Source organism: Apium graveolens, chromosome 1 (genome assembly GCF_009905375.1).
Source record: "Apium graveolens cultivar Ventura chromosome 1, ASM990537v1, whole genome shotgun sequence".
NCBI classification, from domain to species: Eukaryota; Viridiplantae; Streptophyta; class Magnoliopsida; order Apiales; family Apiaceae; genus Apium; species Apium graveolens.
Genome location: NC_133647.1, coordinates 192,811,991 through 192,827,901, shown reverse-complemented (window position 1 = coordinate 192,827,901; position 15,911 = coordinate 192,811,991). Strand labels below are relative to the sequence as shown.

General features: G+C 30.6%; 1 protein-coding gene across 1 annotated transcript; it reads right to left on the bottom strand.

Moving 5' to 3' along the window:
- Window positions 1-8,114: 8,114 nt before the first annotated feature.
- On the bottom strand, window positions 8,115-9,883 carry LOC141674521 (uncharacterized protein At4g22758-like). Its single transcript, XM_074481229.1, has 2 exons — window positions 9,143-9,883; window positions 8,115-8,498 (listed from the first exon to the last, which is right to left on the bottom strand). The coding sequence occupies exons 1-2, from the start codon at window positions 9,372-9,374 to the stop codon at window positions 8,320-8,322; spliced, it is 411 nt and encodes a 136-aa protein (XP_074337330.1). The 5' UTR covers window positions 9,375-9,883; the 3' UTR covers window positions 8,115-8,319.
- Between the last annotated feature and the right edge of the window lie 6,028 nt (window positions 9,884-15,911).

Sequence of the window (15,911 nt, the reverse complement as noted above, 5' to 3'; positions counted from 1 at the left end):
TATTTGCATTGTTATTTATGTTTAACATCTATTCTACCACATCATTGATAAAAACAACTGCTAAAGTCAAAGTCGATCAAAAAGTAAACATTTAAGCCAAAACACATTCACCCCCTGTGTTGTATTCATATCTAACAATCTGATTTAATCTCGGCGTTGTGATATCTTCCTTGATTTGAAAGATATTGTTTCGAGATATTTTCCGTAATTTATTCGTTGTGATGGATTCTTTCCTCTTTTTCATGGAGAGGATAAAATTTGAGCATTAAATGATAATTATTATTCAGAATTAACAATTAATAATACTAGAAATTTGGACTATGCCAAATTATGGCATAACATATACCAGAAAGTGTATCTCACTGTCCAAGAAACCATAAATAAAGTCATATTTTTAACAACAGTAATGAATTCTAGTTGAAAAATTATTAAAAGTATTTATCAACCAGTATCACAATGATAAGTTGTATTGAAAATAATATTGTAATTCAATTGTTAAAATATCGAGTCAGTGTGGAAATAACTGCATAAGAAGAATAGTGGAGGAATACTTGCCTTAGATCCTTAGCATTTACGATCAGACTAACACAATTATCTCATTTTTCTTTCTCATGTCATCATCATCGTTTGTTTCAATAATTTCTTGATCAACTGTTATTGTCGTTGCTACAAGCTTGGCACACGATACTATTCCATTTCGCTCTTATCCAGTGTCTGGTCCTGATCCTCTTGAACGTCCCACATCTAGAATTAAAAGATATCACTCTAATAGTATAAACAATATCCGAGTAACTGGTCGGCTAAACCACATCGTCTGCGCAAACAATAACCCACACATTAAGAAGAACAACTAAACACGCGAATATGAAATCATCTAAGCATATAATTTAAATATGTAACAGACCGAGCTTTCGGACCATTAAATCTAAACCAAAACTAATGCAAAATACATTCTATTTATCCAAAATTCAGTTACAACGGTGATTATTATAAACGCGCAACTAAAACCGGAAGTCCAAAAGTTAATATACTCCAATTTTAAGTACTCAAATTCGATGTTATCCAACTCGAACTCTTAAACAAAATCTGAAATAATAAAATAATGTGCGGCGAAGTCCAGTATGAAACCATTTGATCCAACCAGTAGGCCAAGAACTTATAAACATATAACAAATAACGATAATCTATACTATACGATATACGAAATAAACACTTTCGATACATATTCTTATTTGATACATACGATACACATAATCACAAAAAATAATAATTCGAAACCCATAATGCATGTCACAAACCCTACAACTCGGTGATAACGGTTCTAAATTTTCAGAAAACTGTCACCGCAAACCGGTGACTACGGTTCTAAGTTCTTATTCGATATTTTCACAAACCATGACATTAATCAGAGATCCAAAATTATCGTAAAGACACCACACATATATAACGATACATATATTATAACACATAATACTTTCAAATATATCATCACTTAGCCAAGTTTTTATAATTAAATATACACGTATATCACATAATTTTTTAAAACAGTTGCAAAATCGATCAAAAACTTACCTCAAAACCTAACCATATATGAAATTGTCCATTTTGACCCACTAAAAATGTTTTCTTGATAAACTTAAAGCATGAAAGTTGTAGAGAAAGAAAAGATCTTTCCGAAAAGTTCAGAATTACCGATTTATAACTTACTTTAATTTTTCTACGAATTTTGCAAGATTGCTGATATATGTGTATAAAGCCTTACGAATTTTGTTATTAAAAACCAGGAAAACGAATAAGATGTATTTAAAAAGTTACAAACCCTATTTTTTAACCAACAAGTTATCCATATTAAAATGTGATCAAAATGTTAGGCCCATCAGTCTAAATCAATTTTAAATCATAATCCTAATCCAATTTGAATACTTTTATTCTATTTTTTTATTATTAATCTAAAATTATAGGATATTACAAAATACTCCCTCTGTCCCAACTGGTTCTATACGTTCACTATTTGCACGCATTTTGAGGCTTCCATAAGGTATAATTTCATAATGTTTTTTTTGAATAAAAGTTTAAACATAAAACTTTTATTAAAAAAAAATTCAAAAAAATATTATGGAGTTATGCTTTAGACGATTGAAAAGTGTGCCAAAAAGTAATGTATGAAATTCAATGGGACATAGGGAGTAGCACGTAAGCATGTTATTCACGTATCACATATTTTGGTTTGTCAAAAGATTCAGTTTAATGTATTTAAAACTAAAGTTGGGTCAACATACGACTTTTCGGGAAATATTCAGCTCATAAATGTGTGTAGAACGAGCAACATTTAGAAAAAAAATATTCTAGGTCTCTAAAGTATATTTAATGGAAACATAATAATTTTCTGAGTGTAGAAGTGTTGGTTCGTATTAAACTGACAAATAGCCTATTTAATATTGGTAAAATACAAATAATTCAATTAAAATTAAAATTAATTGATTATTTGAAAGTCTATACATTTTTAAAAGCTCAAACTAATTTTTAAAAATATTATTTGGATTAATTATAAATATATTTTATTTTATTTAACTATTTATGAATAATATTAATTGATTAAATTAATTAATAAACTAATTATATTCATAAATAATTAACTAAAACAAATTATAAATAATTAAATCAAGTTAATATTTTCTAAAATAATAAAGAAAATATTTTATGGAATTAAAATTGTTTAAAAATAATTAACCAAATAAATTCTGAATTTAAAATAAATTTTTAGAATAAATATTTGAATTTTAATTCATTTGTAAAGTTAATCCCATAAACGTTTTTACATAAATTGAATTGGGGAATTTTGGATCAAACCCGGGTAAAAATGCGGGTTTTGAAGAACACAGTCGTGTTGGGTTGAAAATCTGCCGGTTTCTGAAAATGCTTCCCAGATTTCAGCGCCTTCACCGTTGTCGGTGAGCTTCGATTGGGCTAAAAATCGTTTGGTTCTGTTCGTTTTTTAGCCCCAAGATCACACACAACCTCTCGGCAGTCAACCCTCGCAATTAACCGTTCTAAACGAACCTTTATTCGTGTTTTCAGTCCAAAAAAATTATTAACGTCGACGAAGTTTTGTAAATTTCGGCTAAACCACAAACTCAATTCATTTAATACTAAACACAACGAATTTTATACCAAATTAAAGCTTGCAAAGTTACCAATCTATATATATAATTAAAATCATCAAACAATTATCATATAAACTGAAAAATCGAATTATATTTTTTTGAGTTAAAATATAACAGTAGTAATTTTTTTTGAAGGAAAATAAATATTAATAAAAAATATCTAATTAAGTTAAATAAATATAAATTATCTTATATTATTGATTAATTAAGTATTCTTGAAAATACAATCAAGCAATTTGGTAACATTGATATGTACACTATTTTGAATTATAGTTCATAAATATAATGTAAGAGTTTTCATCATTGTATCAAAATTTTTAAAATTCGGCATATCTAACATTTAATATATTAAAGCATATCAAAACATAAAAACAAATTAAATTTTCATCTAGGAAGGCTAAACTAACCTAAACAAATTGATAAAAACTCTCGTCGAGAAGAAATTTAAAAAAATCAAATTATATAAAAAAACAAAAAACTTTAGGTCTAGGTTTGAGATAACAAGTAAATTCTTATTGAGCATTTCTCTTTCTGAGTAGTGTTGGACCGCTAAGAGTCTCAAATTAGATATGATAAAATTTCAAGTCATATGACATTTGTGATATAATAATTTATGTTATTTTAGTTGATGATATTGATGTGAAGAAAGGCGGAGTCTACTTTATTTAACTATACAAGCTTAAATTCTGTGATTGACAGATTTTTATTAATATTTTAAATTTTTATTTATTTTGTCAAATTATAATTTTAAAATTTTATATAAATATATAATAATAATAAATTTATAAAAAAATAATAGGATAATACGTGGTTATAGTTTGGTAGAATAAATATATTATATCTAAGAGTTTAACAATTTAATAGTTTAACGGATATATAATACTATATTTTTTTATAATAAGATAAGTTGTGATTGTAGTTTAGTATGATAAGTATACTATGTATATAGTAGTTTAATAATTTAGCAGTGTAACGAATATATAACACTATTTATTTATTTTTTTAATAACTAAAATTAGTGAATAATCGTTTAAATTTAAATTATACATCATTCCGATTATTATAATATAAATATAGATAACCGTTCAGATTAAATTTCGAGTATGGAGTATTTTTTTCTAAAATATAATAAAATTTCATGTTATATCAGATATTATTTTTTCCAAAAATTAATATTAAAATAGATGAAAATATTAGTCCAAGTGTCCCCCAACATCTGGTTTTCTCGATGAATTTTGAACACCCGAACCAAGGGTCCCAGAGTAAGAGTAGTAGTGCCTGTACTTTATATATATATAATTCTAAATTCTAATTCAAAACGTGATCTTATCCATTAGATTTCCATCCTAGGTGGACCTCCCTTTTGATTTCCCCCACTCATATAGAGCCAGGGGAAAGACGTGAAGCTTCAAGGAACATGCCCATGATGATTAACCGGAATTTACAAGTCATAGCATCGAGGAAGCCAAGTCAAACTTAAATTGCAGACAAAATGTTTGTGAACAGTACATGTGGAATTTTGTTAGAAACCGCAAAGAGTAGATTAACAAGAATATGCATGCATGCGCGTAAATAATATTTTGGTCAGATTGACATTGTCACAATGTTAATTGGAAGAAGATCGTAAGTGTGCGTTCGTGCGGGGAATGTATAAGCTGGAGATGGAGACTGATGGGGTTCAATTCATCTGGGAGAGTTTTAGGTATATAGGTTAGGGGTAAGCATTGCGGTTTTTTGCTCAAATCGCAATTCAAACTGCACCTACATCGCGTAACTTAAAAAATCATATAAACCACATCACGAAAATACGGTATGGTGCAGTTTGTGCGGTTTATTAATTCAAAAAAATTAATATTTACCTTCAAATATAATAAAAATTTAGCTAATAAGAAATTTAAAAATAATTTTTTTTTGATTAAAAATATAAATATATGTCAGATATTATAAAGCTAGTTTTATAACACACAACTATATTAAATAAGAAATGAATCTATAATATATCTATATATACATTATATGTCTATATATTATTAATACTTTTTATATATATATATGAAATTGCGGTGCGATTTGAATCACAATGTCAAAACGTAAACCGCATCGCACCGCGCGGTTTGTCAAAAAATTAAACCGTAACCGCATCACACAAAATTAAAAACCATAAATTTTACGGTGCGGTGTGGGGTGGTGCAGACGGTTTATGCGGTTTGATAATTACTCCTAATACCGGCGGATGAATCTTATAACAAATGTCGATTCAACAAAAATTATTTTGAAGACTTTATATTTTTGATTCGAGTCACTCCCTTTTATAATTTTAATCGTTTAGTAATTAAATTGTATTGAAAAACTAGACTATAATTTTTTATATATTTTTTCTCTTGATAAATATTAAACGTGGCATTTTCTTTATATATACCAATAAAATTATGGGCTTTTTTGAAAAATTCCTAAGGTCAAAAATATTATTGCAAAAATATTTAATATTTAATTTTTATTTTTGTAAAAATATTTTTATATTTACAAAAATACTATGTTTCAAAAGTTATTTGCAAAATTACGGTTTTTTGCATCTCGATTCAGTTAAATGCAATTTTCGACGAGTTCTACAATCTCATGTAACCTCAATGCAATCAAAAAAATTTGATTCAACTATTTACATATCTGCTTTATTTTATTTGTACCTTAGTTTTGTAAATATTTTTAGAATATAATAAAATCACTAAAAAACTCAAAAAATTAATATTATGAATATTTTTTCTAGAATTATATGTTTCCTAATTTTATATCTCACATAATTAGGTCATAATCATTGAGCATATTCTCACTGGAATTATATGTTTCGTAATTTTATCATCTCACAGGTCATAATCATTGAGCATATTCTCACTGCATTGTGGAGAGAGTTGATTTGATCGGCCCATAATTAGGTGAATATACAGTGTTTGGGGTAGTTGGGCCGAAATATCTGGAGTGGACTAAAACAATGTCCAATTCAAGTCCGTCCACGTTTTTTCTTTCTTGACTCATTTCTCCCTTTTCTTTTTTTACTATCGCTTGTGAATCTGATTTTAGAAATCCATAATAAAATTTCAAATTAAAATTATACATTTAAGAGATTTTCTCAGAATTTATGTAGGAAAAACTGATAACTACTGTATGAAACTAAATTATATAGGCCCCATTTGGTATTATTTTATTGCAGGCATCTACAACAGTTTTTTGTTGAAAAATGGTCAGAAAGGTGTTTGGTAAATTCTAAAAGCTGAAAAAGCGCTTTTGGTTTAAAAGTTGCTGTTTGCAAAAGAATGTACCCTGCTTTTGGAAAAAATTGTTTTCAGTTTTTACAAGAAGTATCTATCACTTTCACCATCAAACCTTCTCAAAAATATTAATTTTATATATTATATCCTAAAATATGTATAAATTAAAAAAATTACCAAACAATCATCTAATTTACTGACAACACTTTTTTCACAATAATTTTCAACAACAGTCTCAAACGGAGCCATAGTCTTAAACAAAAAAAATATTAGACATAATATAAAATTATTATTTAGTCCTCTTGCGTGGGTTGGAACTTGGAATATAAGTTGTAAGCAGTGTTACAGAAATCGGCCGAAATACCGATAAATCGGCCGAAATATCGCTCAAAACCATACTTCCGATCTAATTAAGGTAAATAGTTGAATAAATCGATTTTCCCATATCGGGTCAAAAATCGGGTCAAAATCTCAGAAATCGGGTCGCTAATTCTCAACACAATCACGATAAATTTCGATCTCCTGGTTTGATGCTTCGAAGAGAGAGACGAAAGAAGTAAAAGATGGATGAATTGAGTCGTTAATTCTCTCACCAATCTGATATTCAAAGTTTTCTAATCAATCTCTAGAAAACATACAACATATATATACATTAATATATCAGATGTGTATGTGAATGGATTAGCATAATAAGAATTGTTAATTATTAAGAATTGAAAGGGATTTGGTAAGAAGATGAAATGGGCTACTGTTGATGAACGAAGAGAAGAACCCAGAATGAGAGAGAGAGTGGAGTTAGGTGATGAATTAGATAAGGGAGGATATAATTATACTCCTATTAGTATATTTTATTATCTAGAAGTCTACCTCTCGGGTTTTGAGGGTATTATAATTTTTATTTACATAAAAAAATGATTAAATCTAAATTTTAAAGATATAATTATATATAAATAAAAATAACAATCTTACTTAATATGTATATTTTATAAAATTAATATTAAAATACATTCGATTTTATTCCGATTTAGTATTCTGATAAATCCCCGATTTCCGATAAATCGTAAATCGGTAGGTAAACCGATCTAGTCCGATTTCCGATTTTTATAACACCGATTGTAAGACGATGAGGACGCGAGTGTGCTGTTAAAATAAAAGTTGAACGATAAATGTGAATCTGGTGTAATTTTTTGTTTGAAATTGGCCGTGACTTGCTTGGTCAGCAACACGTGTGTGTCAGACGAAAAATACCAGTATTCAGAGTGAGCAAGTTGAGAATACATAATACTCCATGTTCTTACAACCTGTACGGCCAAATCTTGCACATGGCCAAGTTGGCGATTCACATTTTTCAGGTTCGTATTACGTTTACTCTACTTGGATGAGATTCATTTAAAAATTTGATTGATTTGTACCCCATAATTTAACATACCTAATGCATGCATTAATCAAAGTCAAATGATCTACCAATATTCCCCGCCGTTCACAAATCTCGCATAGACATCCTATTGTTTGACCTTTTTCCTCCATTATGTGGGACACTGAACAAACTTAAGACGTGGCTTCTTTATACAACAGACGATGATCTCGAATATTTCAGCCTCGAATTGACTATGATTGATTACAGAATCGAACTCAAAAAAAACTAATCATTTGTATGCATTAAAATTTATATTTCAAATATGCCACAAATATAAACCAGATCACCAAAAGTCTGGCAGTTCTTATTCATTATCAAAACCAACCTTCCAGAGGTTTACATTTGTTGTTCTAGCATACAACTGAAACAAATTTTGAAATAAAACCAACAACAAAAGAACATAAATAATTTTGAACATGAAACAAAATTCATTTCAAAATCTAATTTAAGTGATCCCCCAATCACTTGTTTCAATTTAATGGGAACAAACCTTCAGATTAAGAGATTTGTTAAACCATGCCTTCCAGCTTCCAGAACCCTTTCGATTGATTGCTGCCGTTGCATCTTGCTCAATTTCCTTATCCACCCCTGGCTTCTTGCACATCATAAAGTTCCTAACACCAAACGATCCAATTGTTTCCCAAGGGCTCAATGCTGAAAACAGATCAATTAAAACACATTAGCTAAAACAGAACACAGCATAAAAGTGCATCCTATATGTGTAACTGTTTGATTGCTAACCACAGAATCAACGAGGAAAGTGCAAATCAAGTGTCTATAATGTATATGTTACTAATTGAATCCCCCAGTGCATTGCACTAATAATTGCCTGTTCTAACATTGTTAATTGTAATACAAAACTCAACTATTCCCAATTCTTATATTAAGCTCTCACCAAGCTTTGAGCGCAACCTAGAATCACATTCGATATAAACATGTTCTACAATACAAAATGAATCTATCATACCAAACAAACGATTAATGCTACACATACTCAATAGGCAGGGTCTTAAACGAAACAATTAAAACAACATAGTCTGAGGCACAACGTTGGTGTACATTTAATCTTCCCGACTCTCCCAATTGTAAAATTTACGTTAAATCCTCTAAAGATCCCAACAAGACAATTTCTGGGTCCAAATTTTAAATTCAGCTACACATGACAATCTATACATGTTAAATTCTCTAAACATCTCAAAAGACAATTTCTCGGTCTAAATTCAGCTACACATAACATTACAACTAACATAATCACAAAAAGTCAAAACACGAAACAAGTTAAGGCACAATGATGATACCTTCCGTTCCAGCAATAGGAGAGTACAGCACAAAATTATCGATTTTCGATCCAAGAACAGGAAGCCTCCCTTCACGAGCATAACTCTTAAGAACCATATCAATAACATTAGCAACAAGCTCCTTCTCATCAACCACAAACCGAATAGGACCAGCACTACCCATAACAGTCACACTCACCAACAACCTGTTCCCTCTCTCACCCTGATTCTTCTTTTGCTTAGACAAAAACATCTTCTCAACAAGTCTTGTTTTCGACTTTCGGGTTATCTTGAATAAATCAATCAAACTAACAGAATTCAACAAAAATCAATCAAGGGGTTGTTTGTTTATGTGTTTCTTGATGAAAACCCTAAAAAAACAAGAAAATTGTGGTGAAAAATATCAAGGGTCAAGGCCAATGCAACGAAAGTACCAGGCTTCCTTACAAGAAGCAAAGCAGAAGATTGAAGAAACAGAAACTCCCCTTGTTGGATATGGGGAGATCATCAACCAGTTACTTAAGATTTCCACCATTCACAATTCAAATTCACAAGAAAAAAATAAACAAAAGACCAGAAAATATTTGTGTGTGTTTGTGTGCGTGTGTTTTGGAAACTAGCAAGGTTTGATAGAATTGAGTTTAGGACAAATCTCTTGAAAGCGTAGTACTTCTGTTTATATAGTTGATACACACACACGGGGTTAGTACTCTAGTACTCCATTGCACCGACCCACATGTACTATGTTAGCAAGTAATAATTCTTGATGGGTACGTTTGAGGGGTGAAATTGTAATTTTCCCTAAGATTTTGTTTTTATGATATCTTTTATTTTATTTCTATATATGTGTGTTGTTATTTATGGATTATGGGGTAATGAATACTCTTTTATGCTTTTTCTTTTTCTATAAATGTGTATTATATTTTGGAATATGTGAATAAATGAAAAAGTTATTTTTGTTGTTGTTGCAGATTAGATAGGATTTTGATATGGAAAGAATATTAAGTACGATCAATCTTAGAGATAACATAAGCTATTTCGAATTTCTTAATACTTAAGTTTTCGGTACGAACTATCGAGTACATTCTAGTGATGACAAATAAAATTTCTTATTGTATATCAGAAACCTCTAGAATCGTCCCGAAATATTCTGTGTACAAGGAAATGAATTTTTTATTTTTATTTTTTATTTAATTTGGTTCCATTCGGGCAGCTAATACCATTTGACGGGCCCCGTTTTTGTTGGTTTAGTAGGCGTAGATTTGATGTCCAGCTAGAGGTGTTGTTGGGCTTTCGATAGAAAGAGAACCCTTGCTGCTAGCCACTTATCCAGATGCAGAGAGGCCCAGGCCCATGGGTTGGTTGTAAAGACCATATGTAGTTCAAGACTGCTTAAAAGATGATTCGTTTTTTTGACTATTTTTTAAAAGTTTGAATGTTTGATCATTATTTATTAATCAAATCGAATCAAATTAAATTACACTATTTGGTAACCCGTGTCAAGCACGAGCCGAAATTAAAAATAATAGTATCACATTATTATTTACATAAAACTGAAACTCATAATCGGTGCAGAATCCAGATCTAAATATAATATAGAAAATGCTGTTAAAATATGTAGTTAAAAAATCGGAGTTAAGTGTAACTCTCAAATTTTACCCGTATAGTTCTAGTTGTGCATGCACCTAATTATTAACTTATATAAATCTGACATGTTAACTTACTAATACGATTATTTTAAATTAAAGTAACGCTTGGATATTCAGCAACAAATAAAAATTGAAGGAAAATAAAATTTACACAGAGTAGAAGTTAATTTTTTTCGGTTGAGATTTTATTACATAAAATTTTAAAAATAGTTGTATAATTTTCTAGTGAGTACCAATATTTAGGACCTAAACATGATTTTCTTATTAGTATAGATAGTTGATAACCCGTGCGATAGACTAAAAATATTGAATTAATATTTGTAGAGAATTATTCATCATCCATGCGAAACATGAATTAAAATAATTATATTAATATCAATATTAAATTGGTTCCCGCAAAAAATAGTTACGTGGTTAAAAAGAATTGAATAAGTTATGAAATTTTCCACAATAATTCTAGTTTTGCATTGTTTTACTTGATATAGAAATCTAACATATTAGTTTTATTTGTGTGAAACGAATTGTATCTCTATCTTATGAACCATATATCTGTTCTTTAGATAATTTAATATTAATTAATATAAATTGATAATTATCTTATAATTAACCTTTTCAATATAGTTTATTTAATATTAATTAATTATCGATAAATATTAATTTACAAATTAAAAGTAAATAGATGTTATTAAACTTAATTTAATATTACTTAATATAATCAAAATACAACCCATAAATTTGTTATTGTTAAAATATAATTTTTAATTTAAAGTAAATACACGTTGTGATGGAAAGTAACAAATACAATCGTTAAATCAATAATTTTCATTTTAAAAGTTAATAAATGTTACTAAAGTCATTTGCTATTACTTAATTATTTTTAAAATAATACTATGGAAAATAAAGTTTAGAGAGAATACAAGTCAATTCATGTTAATAGTTTATTTTATAGTTAGTAGTTTTTGTTAGAAAATGGAAAGTTTGAGGCATATTTTATATATGTTTTTGATATGATTTCCGGAAGCTAACACTTGGAGGTTGTTCCTTGACACGAGTACTTAAACTTTCATATTTGGAAAGATATTGAGTTTATATAACATCTTGTATTAGTGTTGTTTACAACTATTAGCATAAGTGGAATGCTTGTGTGGCCTAGTGCTAGTGGGAACTCTTATATTTTTCTATTCTATTACAAGTTTAATTATTTATGTTAGATATATTTGATAATGTCATGGCCAATATGATTTATGTTTAGTTTTCAGATCTTACTTAACAGGACAAATCAGTACTTAACTGGGAATCAGTACTTATACTGGAAGTCAGGACTTAAGGATATCAGTACTTATATTATCAGGAGATAATCATCAGAAGTTGGATATCAGAATTTAAGTGCTGAAGGACGATCAAATAAGGAAAGTAGTTGATTAAAGGAAAGAAGATCGAGATAAACATAAGAAGAAATATGCATGAAGAAGGAGTTCCGTGAAGAATGGAATACTTGGAAGAAAAGATATCTGATTGATATATTTTAGGAAGCAGAATTATATTCCATATCAATTAGCGATTATCTTGTAACTGTGTAGTATATAAACACAGACATAGGGTTTATACTAGAAGTGTTATCATATTCGAGAAGATAATTCATTGTAACCCTAGCAGCTCTCGTGATATTTGTTCATCACTGAGAGGTAACAGTTCCATACTGTAACAGAGTTTATTGTTTCAATAAAGTTTGTTTTCTGTTACTCAAGATATTAAAGTTCGATTTGATTGTATTACACACTGTATTCACCCCCTCTACAATGTGTGTGACCTAACAAGTGGTATCAGAGCTTATCACATACAGTTAAAGATCCAAACACAATCATGTATGACACAGAAACTCCAACTAAGCCTACCAAAACTGAAGAACCTCCAAAGACACAAATTCAAAGTCGGTATGAAACCATCAGAGTTCCCATACTGAGACCATCTAAATATGCCATATGGAAGGTGAGGATGACCATGTTTCTGGAAGCTACAGATCCAGAATATCTTGATAGAATCAAGGAAGGGCCTCACAAACCAACCAAGCTCGCTGTTGCAGTTGCAGGTGAAGCAGCAAAAACCGTACCAAAGGAAAAGAGTGATTATACTGCTGAAGATATCGCATCAATTACTAAGGATGCTAAGGTACGACACTTACTGCATAGTGCCATTGATAATGTAATGTCAAACAGGGTAATTAACTGCAAGACTGCTAAAGAGATATGGGATGCTCTGGAAACAAGGTGTCAGGGAACTGATACGATTAAAAAGAACAGGAAGACAATACTCACTCAAGAGTATGAACACTTTGATTCAAAGGCTAATGAATCATTGACTGATTTATATGATAGATTTGTCAAACTCTTGAATGATCTGTCACTGGTTAATAAGGAGTATGATCTTGAAGATTCAAAACTTAAATTCCTGTTAGCTCTTCCTGAATGTTGGGATTTGAAGGGAACAACAATAAGAGACAATTACAATCTTGATGAAACAACTCTTGATGAAATTTATGGAATGCTCAAGTCTCATGAACTTGAGATGGAACAAAGAAGCAAGAGAAAAGGAGGAAAGTCAAGAACAATTGCTCTTAAGGCTGAAGAAGAATCCCCCAAGGAAGCTAGCTCAAGGAAAGACAAGGGTAAAGCTCTTTTAACAAAGTCTGATACTGAGTCATCAAGTTCTGAAAGTGATGATGACTCAGATTCTGAAAGCTTGCCTGAGACTGATGCTGATGAGGAGATGATGAAGCTGTGTGCTCTTATGGTGAAAGGGATCACAAAGATTGCATACAGGAAGTTCAGGAAGGAAAAGAAGTTTTCCAGGAAAGGCATAAGTTCTGATAAGAAGAATTTCAGAAGATCTGAAGGCAGAGGAGGAAAGTCTGATAGAGGAGATTATACCAATGTCAAATGCTATAACTGTGGTGAGAAATGCCACATATCTCCTGACTGCAAGAAGGTAAAGGGTGACAAAGGCAAGGCTCTTGTCACAAAGCAGAAAAACTGGACAGACACCTCAGACTCTGAAAGTGAGGAGAACTATGCATTGATGGCAAATGCTGATAAAGAAAGTGCTGAGAGCAATTCTGAAACTGCTGAAACAAAGGTACCTCAGACTACTTATACTTTTCATACTGATGATATTAATGAGTTGAGAAGATATCTTAAAACCATGTTTGTTAGTTATAGAGATCAAACTTTAACATGTGAAAGATTAACTTCTGAAAATCTTGCTTTTAAGAAAAGAAATGATTTCTTAGAAAAAGAGTTAGTTATGTTCCATCAAACTCAGAAGGATAGAGATGATGCTCTTTATGTTAGGGATGAAGTGCTAAAAATGAATGAATCTCTAAAAATTGAGTTAGAAAAGGAAAGAGAGATAATCAGGACTTGGACTAACTCTGGCAGAACAACTCAAAATTTGCTAAGTAGTGAAAATTGGAAAGAGGGCTTAGGTTATGGAGAAGATAAGAATGATATAGGAACTGTAGAAATTAAGCCTGTTGTTAAGCAAAAGCCAAAGTTAAAATCTGTTAAGTTTGTAACTGAAAAGTCTGATAATGATAAATCAAAAGTTAGAGAGGGATTAACTTCTGACAAACTAAAACAGGAAAAGACAACTGAAGTAAACATAGGCTTAATGACTAAGAAGCAGCTTAAGCATAAGCTGAAAGATGTTAAGAATGCAAACAAGGTAGAATCACCTAGGAAAAATAGGAATGTAAATGAAGGTGTAAATAAAAGCAATGATTATAAACCTGTTCCTGATGCTCCTAGGAAAACATGTCATAACTGTGGAAGTTCTAACCATCTGGCTTCTTTTTGCAGGAAGAATAAGAACATTAACTCCTTACCTTCAAAATCAGGAGTTAAAAGTCAGTCTGTTAGATTTAAACCACAAAATCCTTGTTTTCATTGTGGTAGTTTATGGCATTCCATTTATACTTGTAAGGAATATCATAGTTTGTACTATGATTATTATCAATTAAAACCTTCTTTGAAGAAAGTTTCCATTGTTTCTTCTAATGTAAATTCTGATTCAAAGTCTGATAGTGTAAGTTCTGATAAGAAAAATGTTAACATAAACTCTGATGCTAAATCCGCTGCAAATGTTAACAAACTTAATAAGGCCAAAGGATCCAAGCAAGTCTGGGTCCTTAAAACTAATAATTAGTGGTCTTTGTGATTGCAGGGCAACAGGAAAAATATTCTAGTTCTGGACAGTGGATGTTCAGGACATATGACTGGAACTAAGGCCCTGCTATCAGACTTTGTGGAGAAAGCTGGCCCAAATGTTTCTTATGGAGATGGCAACATTGGAAAAAATTGGGATATGGCGATATCAATCTTGGTAATGTCATCATTAAAGAAGTAGCTCTGGTCTCAGGACTTAAATACAATCTGCTGAGTATAAGTCAAATCTGTGACAGAGGTTATCATGTTGATTTCTTTGAAGAACACTGTGAAGTTGTGAGTAAATCTAAAGGCAAAGTTGTTATGAAAGGATACATGCGTGGTAACATTTATGAAGCTAAGCTTTTAACAATTACTGATGGTTCTACAATCTGTCTGATGAGTAGAGCATCAATTGAAGAAAGCTGGAATTGGCACAAGAAACTCTCTGATTTAAATTTCAACAATATAAATGAACTGGTCAAGAAAGATCTTGTGAGAGGACTGCCAAAGTCAGTATTTGCTCCTAATGGCCTTTGTGATTCTTGTCAGAAGGCCAAACAAAGAAAATCTTCATTCAAGAGCAAGACTGAATCATCAATTCTTGAGCCTTATCATCTACTACATGTTGATCTATTTGGCCCAGTAAATGTCATGTCTATTGCAAAGAAGAAATATGCATTGGTCATAGTGGATGAGTTCACTAGATACATATGGGTGTATTTCTTGCACACAAAAAGTGAAACTGCATCTATCTTGATTGATCATGTCAAACATCTGGATAAATTGGTCAAAGATTCTGTGAAAACCTTAAGGAGTGATAATGGCACTGAGTTCAAGAATTTGATAATGGAAGAGTTCTGCAAAAACAATGGAATAAAGCAGGAATTTTCTGCTCCTGGAACTCCACAGCAAAATGGAGTTGTTGAAAGGAAGAATAGA

Coding starts and splice junctions, on each gene's coding strand:
- LOC141674521 (XM_074481229.1), bottom strand. CDS start 9,374: ATGTTTTTGTCTAAGCAAAAGAAGAATCAGGGTGAGAGAGGGAACAGG. Junction 8,499..9,142: donor TCCTATTGCTGGAACGGAAG/GTATCATCATTG, acceptor ATCTGTTTTCAG/CATTGAGCCCTTGGGAAACA.